The sequence below is a fragment of the Erinaceus europaeus genome, chromosome 15 (assembly GCF_950295315.1).
Source record: "Erinaceus europaeus chromosome 15, mEriEur2.1, whole genome shotgun sequence".
Taxonomy (NCBI): domain Eukaryota; kingdom Metazoa; phylum Chordata; class Mammalia; order Eulipotyphla; family Erinaceidae; genus Erinaceus; species Erinaceus europaeus.
In genome coordinates, this window is record NC_080176.1 from 47,820,588 (window position 1) to 47,837,129 (window position 16,542).

At 36.5% G+C, this 16,542-nt stretch overlaps 1 protein-coding gene across 1 annotated transcript in view; it reads left to right on the forward strand.

Moving 5' to 3' along the window:
• The window catches only part of ASXL3 (ASXL transcriptional regulator 3), a 229,028-nt gene that overhangs the window by 86,674 nt on the left and 125,812 nt on the right, over positions 1-16,542 (forward strand). Inside the window, 1 exon segment of the mRNA XM_060173676.1 lies at positions 11,010-11,131. Coding sequence (XP_060029659.1) covers positions 11,010-11,131 — 122 coding nt within the window.

A 16,542-nucleotide genomic window follows, 5' to 3' on the forward strand; every position in this document is an offset into this window, starting at 1 on the left:
GAAAGTGGTTAAACAGGTCTGCAGGTGTCTTTCTCTCCCCCCCTCTGTCTTCTGCTCCTCTTTCAGTTTGTCTCTGTCCTATCCAACAACAACAGATATCATACTCATTCTCTATGAAATGTCAGTGAATAACCATTCCTTAGCCAGTTTATATAAATTCACTTAATGTACGCCAGACATGACATTTTTCTGTTGAAAAATTGAGTAATTTGTAATGATGTCCAAAGTGAAACACACATAGCCTGTGTCACTATTTAATGATAAGTTTCCTATCTGTTGTTATTTAAGCACTTCTCATTTTCTAGGCCGTTTGCTTTATTTCTAAGTAGATATTTCAGAGACATCATGCAGTGTGGAAGATCATAGATACAACATCAGTATAAAAGATACAAGCTTTTAATGCAAGTCCCTCATATAAGCAACTGACACTATTTCTCTTCTTAATTCTGTGCTTTTATGGTGGGGAGTATTAGGCATTTCAATGCTGGTACCTGTAGGATATGCTTATACTATTAACTCTTTTTACCTTTGGTCAAGTTTCTCTTGTTCTATCGTAAAGGAGCATTTTTTATTTATTTCTAAAAATTAAACATAACTACTTTTAGTAATAAACTGAGGTCTTGTACAAAGGATTCGGATTGTCATGCCTCCAGTTTGTAAAACTTTCCTTCTCTTAAAAAAAATGTCCCTTCTCATTCTATCGAATGTAAATCAGCTTTTTTTGTGAACATTGCATCAAAACTACTGTATCTCGTTTTCTGATGTGAGAAGAGCATCATTTGATGCATGTGGTATCAACCACAAAAATCATTAAAGTGCCTAGCATGATTACATCTTGTAGGACCATGCAATTACCCACATATATTGCTTATATAATTACCATCTGATTCACCATTTTTCTTAGTTAATATTGCTTTTGTTTCTGCAAACCTTTTCTGAATAAGGAGAGGGCCTTCTTGGGCTAATGAAGCAGTCTATAAAAGATAGTGAAAATTTTAGTTATATTAGTCATATTTTGTTCACAGATGATTATAGTCTAAATGTTTTTAGTACTTATGATATTTAGATTCTTTTTTTTTCTGAGAGTGAGGAAAATTTATTTCCATACTTTTATTGGTGGTATAACTCTAATCGCTGACATTCCTTGGCATCTCTTACAATTTGAATGTTTTCTACTAGTGAAACAAGAAAAATGTTTATTTCCAAATATTTATACCTCTTAGCAAAGAAATCTTTATAAGAAGGCATTTTTCCTTAGTCTGCATCCAAAAAAGGTTTAGATATAATCTTTCCTATGAAATAAACTATATTCAAGAAATACCTAGTTGGGACCAAAGGCATATTCCAAATGATCTTGACATCACCTTTAACTGGCTTTGGCATGCCTTTTATTGGTGTGTATTTGATACACACAGTTTTAACTGGGGCTATTACACATAAAACACTGTGCAGCCCAAACACAGTTTCTGTTGTTCATTTGCCATCTGGGGATGCTTCTGAATGATACACTTACTGACCTTTCAGAATAATTGCAGGTTTCACAATTAGGTTTTCAGAGATTTGGTTTCCTCTGGTAGAATTAATAGATATGTGACATTATTTTGAGAAGAAATTAACTTTTTAATTCCTTAAATGTCTCAGAATCAGTTCTTGGGTCTTAATTGTTTTCTTCCTTTATGTTTTATGAAGTGCTTGGTATGATAGTATGCAACAATTTTTATTTTTCAGTTCAGTGAATTATTACAAAATGAATATTCTCCCTCTAAGATTCAACCCTCTTTTTTTTTTTCCCCTCCTCCAGGGTTATTGCTGGGCTCGGTGCCTGCACCATGAATCCACCGCTCCTGGAGGCCATTTTTTCCCCCTTTTGTTGCCCTTGTTGTAGCTTCGTTGTGGTTATTATTATTGCCCTTGTTGACGCAATTCGTTGTTGGATAGGACAGAGAGAAATGGAGAGAGGAGGGGAAGACAGAGAAGAGGAGAGAAAGATAGACACCTGCAGACCTGCTTCACCGCCTGTGAAGCGACTCCCCTGCAGGTGGGGAGCCGGGGGCTTGAACCAGGATCCTTACGCCGGTCCCTGCGCTTTGTGCCACTGCGCCACTGCCCAACCCCCTCAACCCTCTTTTTAAAATATGATTGAATTCTACAGTAGGTGACAAGTTATTATACCTAGTGTACTTAGATTATTCATTTGTAAAAATAATAGTAAATATGTGTAAGGATCATTTCTATCCTTTCACTTGAGAGCATCTAGTCTGATTCTTAAGAATACTAAAAGAGGAAGAAGTACAGGAATAATTCAGTAGTGAATCTGATATAAGGATGCTCTCTGCTTTGCCTTGATTAGACCTTTGAACATCAGCTACCACAGTCTGTTACTTATGGTATGGTGTAGGGGGCACAAAGCCATTAGTAGCAGGAAATCTCTTTGTTGCAGTGACTAATTAATGCCCATATCCTGGTCTGTGTTGTGGCTCTGCCTTCACACAGCTCCTGCTGTTTCAAGTGAGCAGTTGGACTTCTAAATTATATTTATTTTTATGTCACTATGCAAAACCACCACACTGTAATTTTCCTCTTAAAATAAGGCAATGTATAGTCCAGTAGAAGGAGATTTATTTACATTTAGTGGTAAGCCAAAAAAACTTCCTATTGATTTATGTAAGGGCCTGGTGTGGCTGGACTTTCATATCTTTCTTAATTCACTCTAAGATGACCTTTAGGATTTTAAAATGTTTTATGTGTTAAAATAAGAAAATGATCCTTAAAGTATGTTGTCCTATAATTAAAATGTGTTTTGATGACCTTTCCTTACAGGAATTATTAAAAATAGTAATTGATAGTTGTTTTTCATGCATTTAACTTAAACAATATTCTACAGTTTACCTTTATAAACATGTATAGACCATCTGCTTTGTGAATACCTTTGCAATTAAGCCTCTGAGTTGTTAACCATGCAAAAGTACCAGTTTTTTATTTTATTTTTTATTTTATTTATAAAAAGGAAACACTGACAAAACCATAGGATAAGAGAGGTACAACTCCACACAATTCCCACCACCAGAACTCCGTATCCCATCCCCTCCCTTGATAGCTTCCCTATTCTTTATCCCTCTGGGAGTATGGACCCAAGGTCGTTGTGGGATGCAGAAGGTGGAAGGTCTGGCTTCTGTAATTGCTTCCCCGCTGAACATGGGCATTGACAGTTCAATCTACACTCCCAGCCTGCCTCTCTTTTTCCCTAGTGGGGCAGGGTTCTGGGAAATCTGAGCTCCAGGACACATTGGTGTGGTTGTCTGTTCAGGAAAGTCTGGTTGGAATCATGGTAGCATCTGGAACTTGGTGGCTGTAAAGAGAGTTAACATATAAAACCAAACACTGGGAGTCCTGCAGTAGCACAGCAGGTTAAGTGCAGGGTTAAAGCTTAAGGACCTGTGTAAGGATCCTGGTTTGATCCCCAGGTTCCCCACCTACATGGGAGTCGCTTCACAGGTGGTGAAGCAGGTCTGCAGGTGTCTGTCTTTCTCTCCTCTGTCTTCCCCTCTGCTCTCCATTTCTTTCTGTCCTATCCAACAACGATGACATCAGTAACAACAATAACTACAACAATAAAACAAGGGCAACAAAAGGGAATAAATAAATATTTTTTTAAAAAGCCAAACAAGTTGTTGACTAATCATGAACCTAAAGGCTGGAATAATGCAGATGAAGAGTTGGGGGGGGTCTCCATTTTGTAAAGAGCTAGTAGTCATATTTTAGTTATATTCCAAAGGGCCTGTGGCTATACTATAAGTACCATTTTTAATAGGCATTGACATGAATTTATACACCTGAGTTCCAAGGGAAGATGGGTAAGGGAATGAGTAAATTTACCTCTGAGACTGAATCTCAGATTCTCTGCAGAAACTATGAGTTTGATGTAGGTAGAAATGTAGAGGGAGAAATCAGAGCATGTATTTAGATAAACCACAGATCCTTGAAGGGATGGGAATCCAGGAGATAGACAGAATTTGAATCTGGAAACAGTCCATGATTGCATGGAGTTCTCCCTTCTTTGTGTCTTATGTAAAAGCTCAAGTCCTTTTGTAAACCTATCATGTATTAGTCATTAGGCCTTAGGAAAGGGATATTAACCATACTTCTTCCTAGCTCTTAACTTTAAAAATTATCATCTCATATTATTTTTTTTCTAGTTTCACCACATTTTCAGGATGAAGATGAATGAAAAAGATAAAACCAACCAAACAAACAAAAACAGGAGGAGTGACAACTAGGAGGGTCTGTGAATAGAGACAAATCTGTCCTTGTTAGAACACAGAGAGCAGTTTCTCTAGCCTTGAAGGCTGTCAGACATGATCTACAATTCTCCATTTTTGCTTGCTCCTATGTTTTCTTTTTCCTTTGTTTTTTTTATTTATTTATTTGTTGCCCTTGTTTTTTTTTTATTGTTGTTACTGTTGTTATTGATGTCATTGTTGTTGGATAGGACAGAAACAAATGGAGAGAGGAGGAGAAAGATAGACACCTGTAGACCTGCTTCAACGCCTGTGAAGTGACTCCCCTGCAGGTGGGGAGCCCTGGGCTCAAACTGGGATCCTTACTCTGGTCCTTGTACTCCGCGCCACGTGCGCTTAACCCACTGAGCTATCGCCCGACTCCCTGCTCCTATATTTTCTAAGTATAAAACTTTGTAATTTGTGTTTGGTAATCTAATATAGAGTGCAGGTAGTTGATAAGCAAATACTAAGGGTGTCATTAACTCAATTTAAAATTTGCAGATTAGCGTATAGCTATTTTTTTGGCTTGTTTAGCAAAATTTTTACAGGCAAACAAAATATAGTAGATAGATATTGGGTTTCTCTACCTTTAAAAATGTTTCATCAGGCCTGCAGAATATCTCACTTGACTAGTGAGTTGTTTTGACATAAGTATGACCCAGGTTCAAGCCCAGCTCCACTACACTGAAGGAAACTTCAATGTCTGTTATCTGTCTCTAGCTAAAATGTAATGTTTCCTCATCTTTGATTTGCGCATCTGAAAAAGAAGCAGACATTCTTGTGAAGTTTCCAGGTATAAAATTCTGGCATTCATTTTTGTAATCATGCCAGCACAGTTAGGGGGAAAAATACTCCTGTTCTAAATGCCAAGAAGACATCAATTTCTAAGCAGCATGTCAATGTTTGATATTTATTGGATAAAACATCTGCCTTAATTCTTCACTTTGTTGGCTCCTGTTACCACGTCATATACAGGAATTTCCTTTGGCCTTTACTCTAACATTAATGTTTCTCTGACTTGTATTTAAGGAATTGAATTCAGTTCCTTAAGTCAATATTCAAGCAATGTTTTTTTATGTCTCTTATATTATTTATTCATCACATATGTTAAGATAGCAACAAGGAAAATTTTTATAACTAAAGCTTTTACCAGAATATGTCTCTGCATGAATCTATATAGTTCAAGTAGTCAGTGAGTGGAAGTGAATATATATATATTGAATATACATATAGTTCAAGTAGTGAGTCATCTTGGACATGGTGGAAGAAAGAATACAATCACTTATAACACCTTTATTAAGGTTCTGTACTTGTTAATATCTAGCTAGTTATTATCTGTCTCTCTCTCTGCCTCACTTTACCATATACACATGGCTTTTAAAGCCTATGGATGCATCACATGGGTGCCCCACTTCAGGGTTTTATATTTTATTTAATCAAATTAGCACAATGAATTTTCACATTGAACAAATGAATCCTTTCTGAACAAATTAACAAAGCAAGGTGAACAAATTTTTCTAGGATCTGGACGTAGAACAATTTTCAGTACATTGCAAAATTAAATACTAAAAATATATATAAATATTTTGCCTCCAGGGTTATTGCTAGGGCTCTTTGCCTGCACTACAAATCCACTGCTCCTGGAGGCCATTTTTGCCATGTTTTGTTGTCATTGTTATTATTGTTGTCATTGCTGTTGTTGTTGTTGGATAGGACAGAGAGAAATAGAGAGAGGATGGGAGACAGAGAGGGGGAAAGATAGACACCTGCAGACCTGCTTTACCACTTGTGAAGCAAACCCTGGAAGGTGGGGAGCCGGGAGCTTGAACCGGAATCTTTATGCTGGTCCTTGCGCTTTGCGCCATGTAAGCTTAACCCACTGTGTTACCTCCTGACCCCCTCTAAAAATAAATTTTTATGTATTAATCTTTTGAAAAAATTATGCATTCCTCTGAGGACTTTTCACATTTTATTATGTGTAATAACATACTGAGTACACAATTTGACTAGTATTTACAAAATGTTATTTCACTTAATTCTCCAAATAAATTTAAATGGAGAATATTTGTAAAGAAAGATATAATAAGCTTTAGTTTACAAGCTTAAATAATCTCAGCTTAAAGTTAATTACAAGTGAATAGGGAAATGTCATAAGTTATCTATAAGACTTTTTTAAATTTATTTTTTCCTTTATTGGGGGATTAATGCTTTATAGTCACCAGTAAATACAATAGTTTGTACATGCATAACATTTCTCAGTTTTCCACATAACAATACAACCCCCACCCGGTCCTCTGTCATCCTTTTCCAGGACCTGTATTCTCCCCCCACCCACCTCAGTTTCCATCCATAAGACTTTTATCCTTGAGGTTCCAAGGCCCCAGTTCCTATCTCTGGAACCACTATATGTCAGAAATGACCAGTGCTCTGGTTAAAAAAATAAACAATAAAAATAAATAAGGTAATAAAATAAATAGAAACCAATTTCAATTTACTGGGAGGTAGTAAATCAGTAAAATGCAAGACTTACATGTGTAGGTTGAGTGCATGCCCTGTTACCATGCCAAAATCATGCTCTGGGTTTCTCTCATTAATAAAAAAGTATACACTTAAAATATAATGACTTATGGATTTAACCCCATTATAGTTGTCATTTATTATTATTTATTTATTTATTTTGCCTCCAGAGTTATTGCTGGGACTCAGTGCTAGTGCTAGGAATCCACAGCTTCTGGTGGCCATCCCCCCACCGTTTTGTTTGATAGGACAGAAAGAAATTGATAGTGGAGGGAGACTGAGAGGGAGAAAGACAAGTGCAGACCTTCTTTAACACTTGTGAAGCGTCCCCGCTGCAGGTGGTGGGGGTGGGGGGCCTTCAACCAGGGTCTTTGCGCTGGCCCTTGAGCATAGAGCTGTGTGCACTGAACTGGGTGCACCATCACCTGGCCCTCTTAATTTTTGCTAATTATTTTATCACAGAAAATTAGGGGAAGATGGTTAAACTCAGAGAAATAGGACAAAGTTCCAGATTTTCTAGGTTAGAGAACAGTAAGAGCACATTGTGAGCTAGATGCCTGGCGTCTTCAGCCATCTAAACAGCTGTATTTTGTTCATTATAGCAGTCAGAGAGTAGAAGGGAAGTAAGGACTTTAGTTACGTATACATCATTTAACATTTGGGACTTTATAAATACTGTTACATTAAAGGTTACCTTCAGAAGGCTTTGGATAATAACATTCTCTAAGCAAATTGGAAATTTTTCTTTAGATGACTAGTAAGCAGAAGCATCCTTGTATTTTCATAGGTTGCTATAATCTATAGTCTCCTTTTTATCTAATTAGTAAGACTTCAAGATGATACTCTAGCAATGTGAAAGTAGTAACATATATTTGCTAGTGTACACTTTACTTCTGATTGGTCTTAAATTTCATCCACTTAAGCCTGTCTGATACCTTTTCATCTCCCCAGTTTGCCATACTAGATAGAGAAGATAAAACATTGACAGACTATCTGGAAGTCAGTATATAAAAAAAACATATCATTAGAATGAAAACTGACTGCCATTTATAATATTTGTAAGTAAGTCTTAGGAAAGTGTTAGCAAATTACTTTAGTAAATTGAAGGAATAAAAAAAAACTGGAAGTTAAAGTTTACATAAGTTTAATTGTCCAATAAAGTGCCACTGAACTAGAACAATAATATTGTTTTAAGGAAAATGCCGTAAAATATCCAATAGATAAAAGTCACCTAATCATTAATTAAAGGCCATTTTTGCTATACTCCTGGGTAAATGTTTCTGGTACTTTAACCACTATATTTTTTTGACCAATCACTCTCACCCACAGTCCTCTTTGTAATCCGGAACAAAATGATTTGTGCTCTTAGAATTTATTAACATCCAATTTCAGTACCTTCTGTATGATTTAAATAAGTTAAACTACCGAAGTCACTGAATTTTCAGCATCAGTTCTTAGAGGCCAAATATTTTAAATGGAAATTAGGGGCCTAGCCTAGAATCCTACTTCTTCTCTTTCATTGCCTGTGCAACCTGAGCACCAGTTTTCTTTCTCCACTATGGAGATATTACCTTTCTTTCTTACAAAGAAACTGCAGGAATGAAATGAAACTACATACAGATAGTACCCAACATAACTATCGGCACTTTTATCTTTCACATTGTTTAAATTGGCTTCTAATTACCTGTGTATTAAAATAAATTTGATCAACTTTTCTTTTTTTCTTCTAACATTCTGTCATAGACCTCATCTTTATTTCTGGGCATTGCATGCTTCAGTCTATCTAAAGTAGTTTGAGTATTTTCAGCAAAATGCGTGTGCATATGCTTCCATATTTTAATAGAATAGTTGTTAATCCTTTTTTCTTTGAAGCTCAGGTTAGAATTCTCTTGAGTTCGCATTCTTGAATTAGTAACCCCAGTGCCCTAACAATCATATTTTGAGCTTTTACAATATGTTGTAAAGTTATTTTCTTATATTCAACTTCCTCTTGCCTCCTGCCTCTGACATATGCCTCTATTCTGCCATAATCAATATGCTTCTTTGATTTGACTTTCCAGATGAATGCTTCTCTCCTAATATGCATAGAAAAGGACCACCTGTGTAACACATATACAGCACATTTATACACGTAAGCACACATTCACTCCATAGGTATACAATGTGTAATACATAGTACATATAGGCAAGACTTAGCCAGTATAGAATACACACACACACACACACACACACACATATAACACATGTGCACATATGCCCTGCATGGATGGAACAAAAGGTCTGCATCTGCACTCACCAAAGTCAATCCAGTATTAAACCTTGTCACTAATGTGGGAAGTTTGAGGAAGACTAAAAGAAGAATTTAGGCTCCAACATGATTTTTGTTCTTTTTGTGGTATGTGAAATAACCCTGGATCTTACTGTTTATCATGTCAACAAGATGTTGTTTCTTTGCAAATAGGTCATGGTATGTGGAAGTGGTTCAGTATACTGTACTGAATGTACACATCATGTGCGTGTGATAACCTGAGTTCTATCGTGGGGACAGAGACCCCACAAAACATTAAATGATTAAAATGAAATTATTTCCAACTAGGAAAAGATAGACATAAGCTGGGGGTATGGATCAACTTGCCAATGTTATTGTCCAGTAGAGAAGTAATTATAAAAACCAGAACTTCTAGCTTATACATCCCAAAAAGAATTTTGGTCCATATGTCCAAAGGGGGAGAAATGTTAGGAAAGATGACTGGAACATCAGGACCCTGAAAGAAAAGGGGGAAAAAGGAAAGACAGTCAGAAGTAGTAATAGGTATAGATGTGACATAAAAAAGGAAGAAAAGACAGGACCACAGAAAATAAGGCTTAAAAAAAAACTATAGGGATAGGTAGACAGATCATTATAGAAATAGTTGTCAGACCACATCTGTCACCTTGGGCAACCGCCTGAAGTTTCCAATGAAGGGAATGGGAACAGAGAACCCAGGTGGTGGGAAAGGTGTGTAATTATACCTCTGCTATTTTGTAATTTTTTAAATCATAAATAAAACAAATCTTATAAATGTTGCTCTGGTCTTGCACTCTCACACATCTCTCTCTCTCTCTCTCACACACACACACACACAGACACACACATACACACACACACACAATATCTACCTTGAAAAAATTTTTCTACCAAATACACTATTGAAAAATCATGTGTTATCATGTACAAGGACCCAGGTTCAAGCCCATGCTCCTCACCTACAGAGGAGATGCTTCTAGAGTGGTAAATCAGTACTGCAGGTTTCTCTCTGTCTCTCCTTCTCCATCCCCTTTCCCTCTCAGTTTCTCCCAGTCCTATCAAGTTAAATAAATAACGTTATAAAAAAAAAACTTTAAAAATCTTATTTTAAAATATCTTTAAAAAGGTGGGGGAGATAGCATAATGGTTATGCAAACAGACTCTCATGCCTGAAGCTCCAAAGTCCTAGGTTCAATCCCCCACTCCATCATAAGCCAGAGCTGAACAATGCTCTGGTGTTTCTCTCTGTCTCTCTGTCTCTCTGTCTCTCTGTCTCTCTCTCTCAAAAAAAAAAGTCTTAAAAAGTAAAGAAAAATCATGGCTTTGGTTAAGGACAAAGGCTTGGTTTACTTTAATTCTATTCTGTAAAAGGCACAAATTTCTTGAAAACACTGATTTCAAATGGACACCTAGCATCTCAAGTTTCATTTTCATTTCTCCATACCCTGGGACATGGCTTATATAAGAGGACACACATATTCCAGTAAGCCATAGAGTCTGTAGAGAAAATGTGATTTAGAACAACCATAATACTTCTGAGGTTGGCATATTTGAAATGATTGAATTAATCTGCATTTCTTGAGAATGCTAAATATTTCTCAATCTACATACTCAGACTCCGACAGTACATACTGCCTTCCAACTCTTGAAGAAGATATTGTGCTAATTTTTTATGTCCCTACAGTAACCTACAACTTATAAATTACATGGCTAAGGAAACAGAAAATTAGGTTCTGTGTAACTGTAGCCAAGCCATTATTCAGTGATCCCCTCCCTTGAATCTAGATAATGTTCTCTTTAATGTGTGATTTTTCTTGATTTTAGCTATCTGTTTTCAATTGGGGAAAAGCCCTAAGTGAATTAATTACAGTGGATATAAAAAGGAATTCAAATTAGTAATATCTTTATTCCCCCCCCCTTTCTAGTTTGTGCTAAGCAGGTAACTGATGAAGCATCTTCTACTAGAGATCCAAGCCTTAGTAACACAGCAGTGCAAAGCAAGTTAGTGTCTTCCTTCCAGCAGCACACCAAAAAGGCTCTTAAACAGGTAAGATAGCTTCACATTTCTTCTCTGTGCTTTGAATCTGTCTTGGTAGTAGTAATGAGTGTTCTGTGAACAAAATTAAATAAATAAAATTCTAGCAATCTGAAAGCAATTTAAATTCTTCCCTAATTGTCAATACACTAATTTTAACCTATGCTGAGAAATCAATTTTTGCTAAGAACTTTGATGTAAAATAGAAAAGGGAAGATGTGCCTGGAGACATATAGAAACTTGAGTGAAGGTGTTTTTGAGTGATTTGTATTAAAAGTAATGGAGTGATAAATGCACTGCATAGTTTGAAAACGATGCCTCTAGTTATGATCTCATGTTTATCTAATGGTTGATATATAAAATTGATAGCTTTGCTCACTGCTGAAGTCCATTATGAAGAAATAATTTTGTCTTCTGTAAAGAATATTCATCCATGAGTGTTTGACTTTGAATAGCTGATAACATTATCATCCCTAAAGTCAATATAGAATCTTGATTTTGTGTCCTTGTTCAGACGTGATGGTGGTCATAGTTATAAGATTGGGCTCGTCTCTCTGATCCACATTGTTTGAGTCTTTTCGCTCGTTTTGTTACTGTGGGCAAGCCGCAAGCGGCTTTAGTTCTCTGAATCTCAGTATATTTTTCTAGAAAATGTGGAAAATAATAGTACCTCTTACATAGAAATGACTTGAGAAGTGAGGTGACACATTGGAAGTATGTAGTAGAATGAATGTCGTGTTTTTTTTTTTTTAATTTTGATCATTATATGACAGCCTCCTTCCTCTACCAAGTCTTGCTGACCTTTATGAAGTCTGGTGGGAGAGATATCATTCTAGTCATATAATTGCAACAAAGGAAGAGAAACAACACTTCAAAAGTAAAATTAGACTTGTTCTAACAGACCCACTAATTTATCAAGCTCACTAATATTCATACCAATCTCTTAGACTTGGATTGTCTCCACCTATTTCTGTACTTTAAACAAAGAACACTAGAAAGAAAACATTTGTGTACTGAATTTAATGTTATTATTTTTCTCTTATGTAATAATTGTGATTTTTGTACTTCCATTTATTGTCATTATATTTAAGATGGCAAATAGTATTTTACCCTATATTGATGAGATAAACTTTGATGAGCTTACTTTTATATGTGAAATATTTTTAATGCCCAGAGCACAACTAGATTCACTGATGATATCTATTTTAATTAATAAAATAAAGGATGAATAATAGTATGGAAAATGAGGAGAGGCTTATTAAGGCAGCAAATAGGATGCACATAATAAAATACTTACCAAAACAGAAGAAAAGGTGCCAAAGCGGTACTGGCAGTTACAGTGTTTAGGAAGCAAAGATGTGATCAGAACTGGGACTCATCAAGGTTTAGAAAATGTGAACACCCTGAAATCATTCTGTGTATGAACTGAAAGATTCACAACTTTGTATCTTCATGTCTCATCATTTTTTTTACTTCCTACAGTTTGATTTCATGATGTTTGAATATTTTTACAATTATTAAAATGTCATACAACTTTGAATTAGAGATTGTTTAAGTTATCTTTTAAAGAACGTATTCAGGACAAGCGCCATTTCACCTGCTTAGATTCTAAGCCTTGTTAAGAAATATGCACTGTAAGCTTCTTAATGTCTCAAATGAGTAACTTATTTCTTAAAATTTCCTATTGTATAACCTCTTAACAAATTAGTTACAAGAGAAACACAGCATGATATGTAGCAGATATGCTAATGTTTGATTAATCAAATTCATATTGGAAATACCTTTAGAAGAAAAAGCTGTTCTTGCAGAATTTTGCCTAGATTCCTAGTAATTGCTGAATTTCTTAAGACAGCATTTCAAAAAGTGACTGAACATGCAGCATTTTAAATTATAGCAGCCTCAGCAAATCTACAGCCTTCTTTTGGGTAGTTTGAAAGGCTATACATACCATGCTGAATTTTTAAATATACTATATACATATCCCTATGTCTCTATCTGTATGTGTTTTGTGTTCATGAATGTTTTATGTTTATATGTGATAAATCATAGTTTCATATATGCAAGGCCCATTGAGTGACTCTATTAGTAATGACATTCGTAGCATTTGCTTTTCTGAAATCTAGACCACACACTGTTATTTTACATGTCTTCATTTAATTCTCAAAAATGTCTTAAAGTATGTATCAGTATACTCACTTTCCTTTTTTCTCTCTCTCTCTTTGGTGGAGGGCAAAAAGTATAGTCTTTAACACAGGCACAACCTCTCATCTCCGCTTGACAGGTGTCAGGAGATGCAGCAAGACCCCAATATCCTTGCATCCTATCCCTTCCCACCTTTCCTGGACCTTCATTTTGGTACACACCACACCGAGTCTGAAATTCACCTTATATTTTCCCTTACTGCTCTTAGTCGTTTTTCATTTGTTTGTTTATTTAAATTATATTTATTTTTCGATAGATACAGCCAGAAACTGAGAGGAAGGGAGAAATAGAGAAGGAGAGAGGCAGAGAAACATCTACAGCCCTGCTTTACCACTTGTGAAGCTTCTCCCTGCAGGTTGGGGACTGGGGGCTTGAACCTGGGTCCTTGCACATTTGTAACATATGTGTTCAACCAGATAACCAGATGAGCCACCGTCTCCCCCCCTACTGTCTTGATTCATAAGTTCCACCTATAAGTATGATCATTCGGCATCGTTGTTTCTCTTTTCTTGTCTTACTCAGCAGATTGCCTTCAAGTTCTGACTAATATATTGCAAAGGAGATAGATGACCTTGTCATTTTTAACAGTTACATATTGTACCACAACTTTCTTAGCCTTTCATCTGTCATTGGACATATGGTTGCTTCCAATTTGGGGCTATTACAAGTTGTACTGTTATGAACATAGGTGTGCCTAGGTCTTTGCAGACTGGTGTTTTTATTTTCCCTGGAGAGGGATTGCTGGGTTACAAAGTAGGTTCATTTCTAGTGTTGTGATGAAACACCAGGCTATTTTTCATAGGGGTTAGACCAGTTTACAGTCCCATCAGCAATGAAGAAGAGTCTCTTTTTCTCCACAGCCTCTCCCAACAGTTAGTATTTCAGCCCTTTCTAATGTGTGAAATTCTCAAAACTGTAAACTGGTGTCATTTTTTAAATTTGCATTTCTCTGATTATCATTTATTTAATTATCATTATTATTGTGTATCTCTGATTTATTATTATTATTATTTTGAGCATTTTTTACTTAAAATTTTATGGGGGCATTAGTGGTTTAAAGTAAACAGTAAATACAGTTGTAACGTGTAGAATTTCTCAGTTTTCTGCAAAACTCTAACTCCTGCTTAGAACCACTTCCACCAGCATGCACCCAGACCTGAATGCTCCCCCCACCTGGTCATTTACTTTAGTGCTATATTCCAAACCCAGTTCAAGTAGTCCCAGTGGTTCAAGTAGTCCCCACTGCCTTATCTTTACTTTTGTTTTCCTTGCAATTGAATTTGAATCTGCGAAGATATTCTAAAAGGCACTTGGAAACGAGTTATGCATATGATTTCCTCCATGTATTTGACTATTTCCTGTCTTTGGTTCAGTTTGGTTTTATTTGAAAGAATTATTAATGACTTAATATTTGTTTAATAATAAGGGTATAACTCCCTATGTTTCACACTGCCTGAGATCTGGGTCCCATATCCTCCATTGGAAACTATAGTAGTTCTCCCACGGTCACCAATATGGGCTGATTCTCTAACTAAATATGTATGTGTGTATATATAGTTTTTCCTATTTTTTTCAATGGTCCTGCCTTCACTTCCTTTCTAAGTCACCCCTACACCTGTTACTACTTCCAGGTGTCTTTCATTCTGCTCCTCTTCTCTCTCAGATAAGAGAAACAGTGCCGGTCTTCCTCTGCTGTTCTCCAGATTCACTTCTCTTACATTGATGATATTAAACAGGATTCCTGGTGGCAAACACTTCGGGTCCTAGTGGAGCGAAGTATAGAGCCCTTGGTTTACTCCCCTTATCATCTTCTGGCTTTTTTTTTGGGGGGGGGGGTAATAGATGTTGAGAATTCTAACTCCTAACTGCTTTTCCACTGGACAAGTGGATTGGCAGGTTGATCCATACTTCCAGCCTGTTTCTGTCTTTCCTTAGTGGGGCAGAGCTCTGGAGAGGTGAGGTTCGCAGATGTGTTGGTGAGATCATTTGTCCAGGGGAGTCAGGATGGAATCTGGAACTTGGTGGCTGAAATACAGTAAGATGCAAAGCAAGATGAAATGTTTAATAAACAGGAACCATAAAGTAGGAATAGAGCAGATGAAAGTAGGGACTTTAGGGTGGAAGGAAGCTGGGGAGTCTATTTTAGGTATATTCCTAGGAAACTGTATGTTAGTAATCTTTGCTTTAACTTGATAGCTAACATGGGGTGGGGGGCTAGAAATATTATTTGGGAAGATGGTATTAAGGTTGAGAATATAACTAGGAAGCCAGATTAGGGCAGAGACTAGCTTCTCAAATGTGAAGGAAATGCATAAATGCAACTGTTTACCACATTGCCCTAATATGGGGCACATATCTATTCATATTTAGCACTGGAGCCTATACAGTGTCCAAGGCCTTGTCAGACTGTTACTCCATATCCACACCGAATTTACTTATATATATATATTAATATGTGGTGGTCAAGTCTCATTTTTCTTATTTGTCAACCAAATTTATCCAACACCATTTATTGAATGGGTTCACCTTTGTATATATGTTGTTTTGGGCTCCCTTTAAAAAATTAGGTGTCCATGGATTTGGATATTAATATCTGAGTATTGCAACTTTTTCAACAAGAAAAATTAAGACCTAGGAAAGTTCAGTAGTCAACCCAACATAACCCAAGCAACTAAGTCTTAGAGAAGATAATTGAGCTCAGAATCATACTTCTTGATCTTACTTTTTTAAAAATAATTTTTATTTATAAAAAGGAAACACTGATAAAAACCATAGGATAAGAGGGGTAAAACTCCACACAATTCCCACCACCAGAACTCCGTATCTCATCCCCTCCCCTGATAGCTTTCCTATTCTTTATCCCTCTGGGAGCATGGACTAAAGGACATTATGAGATGCAGAAGGTGGAAGGTCTGGCTTCTGTAATTCTTCCCCGCTGAACATGGGCGTTGACAGGTCGATTCATACTCTCAACCTGCCTCTCTCTTTCCCTGGTGGGGCAGGTCTCTGGGGAAGCAGGGCTCCAGGACACATTGGTGGGGTCCTCTGCCCAGGAAATTCCTTTTGGCATCATGATAGCCTCTGGAACCTGGTGGCTGAAAAGAGAGTTAACATATAAAGTCAAACAAATTGTTGACTAATCATGAACCGAAAGACTGGAATAGTGCAGATGAAGATTTGGGGGGCTCCGTTTTGTAGATAGTTAGTGGGCATATTTTAGT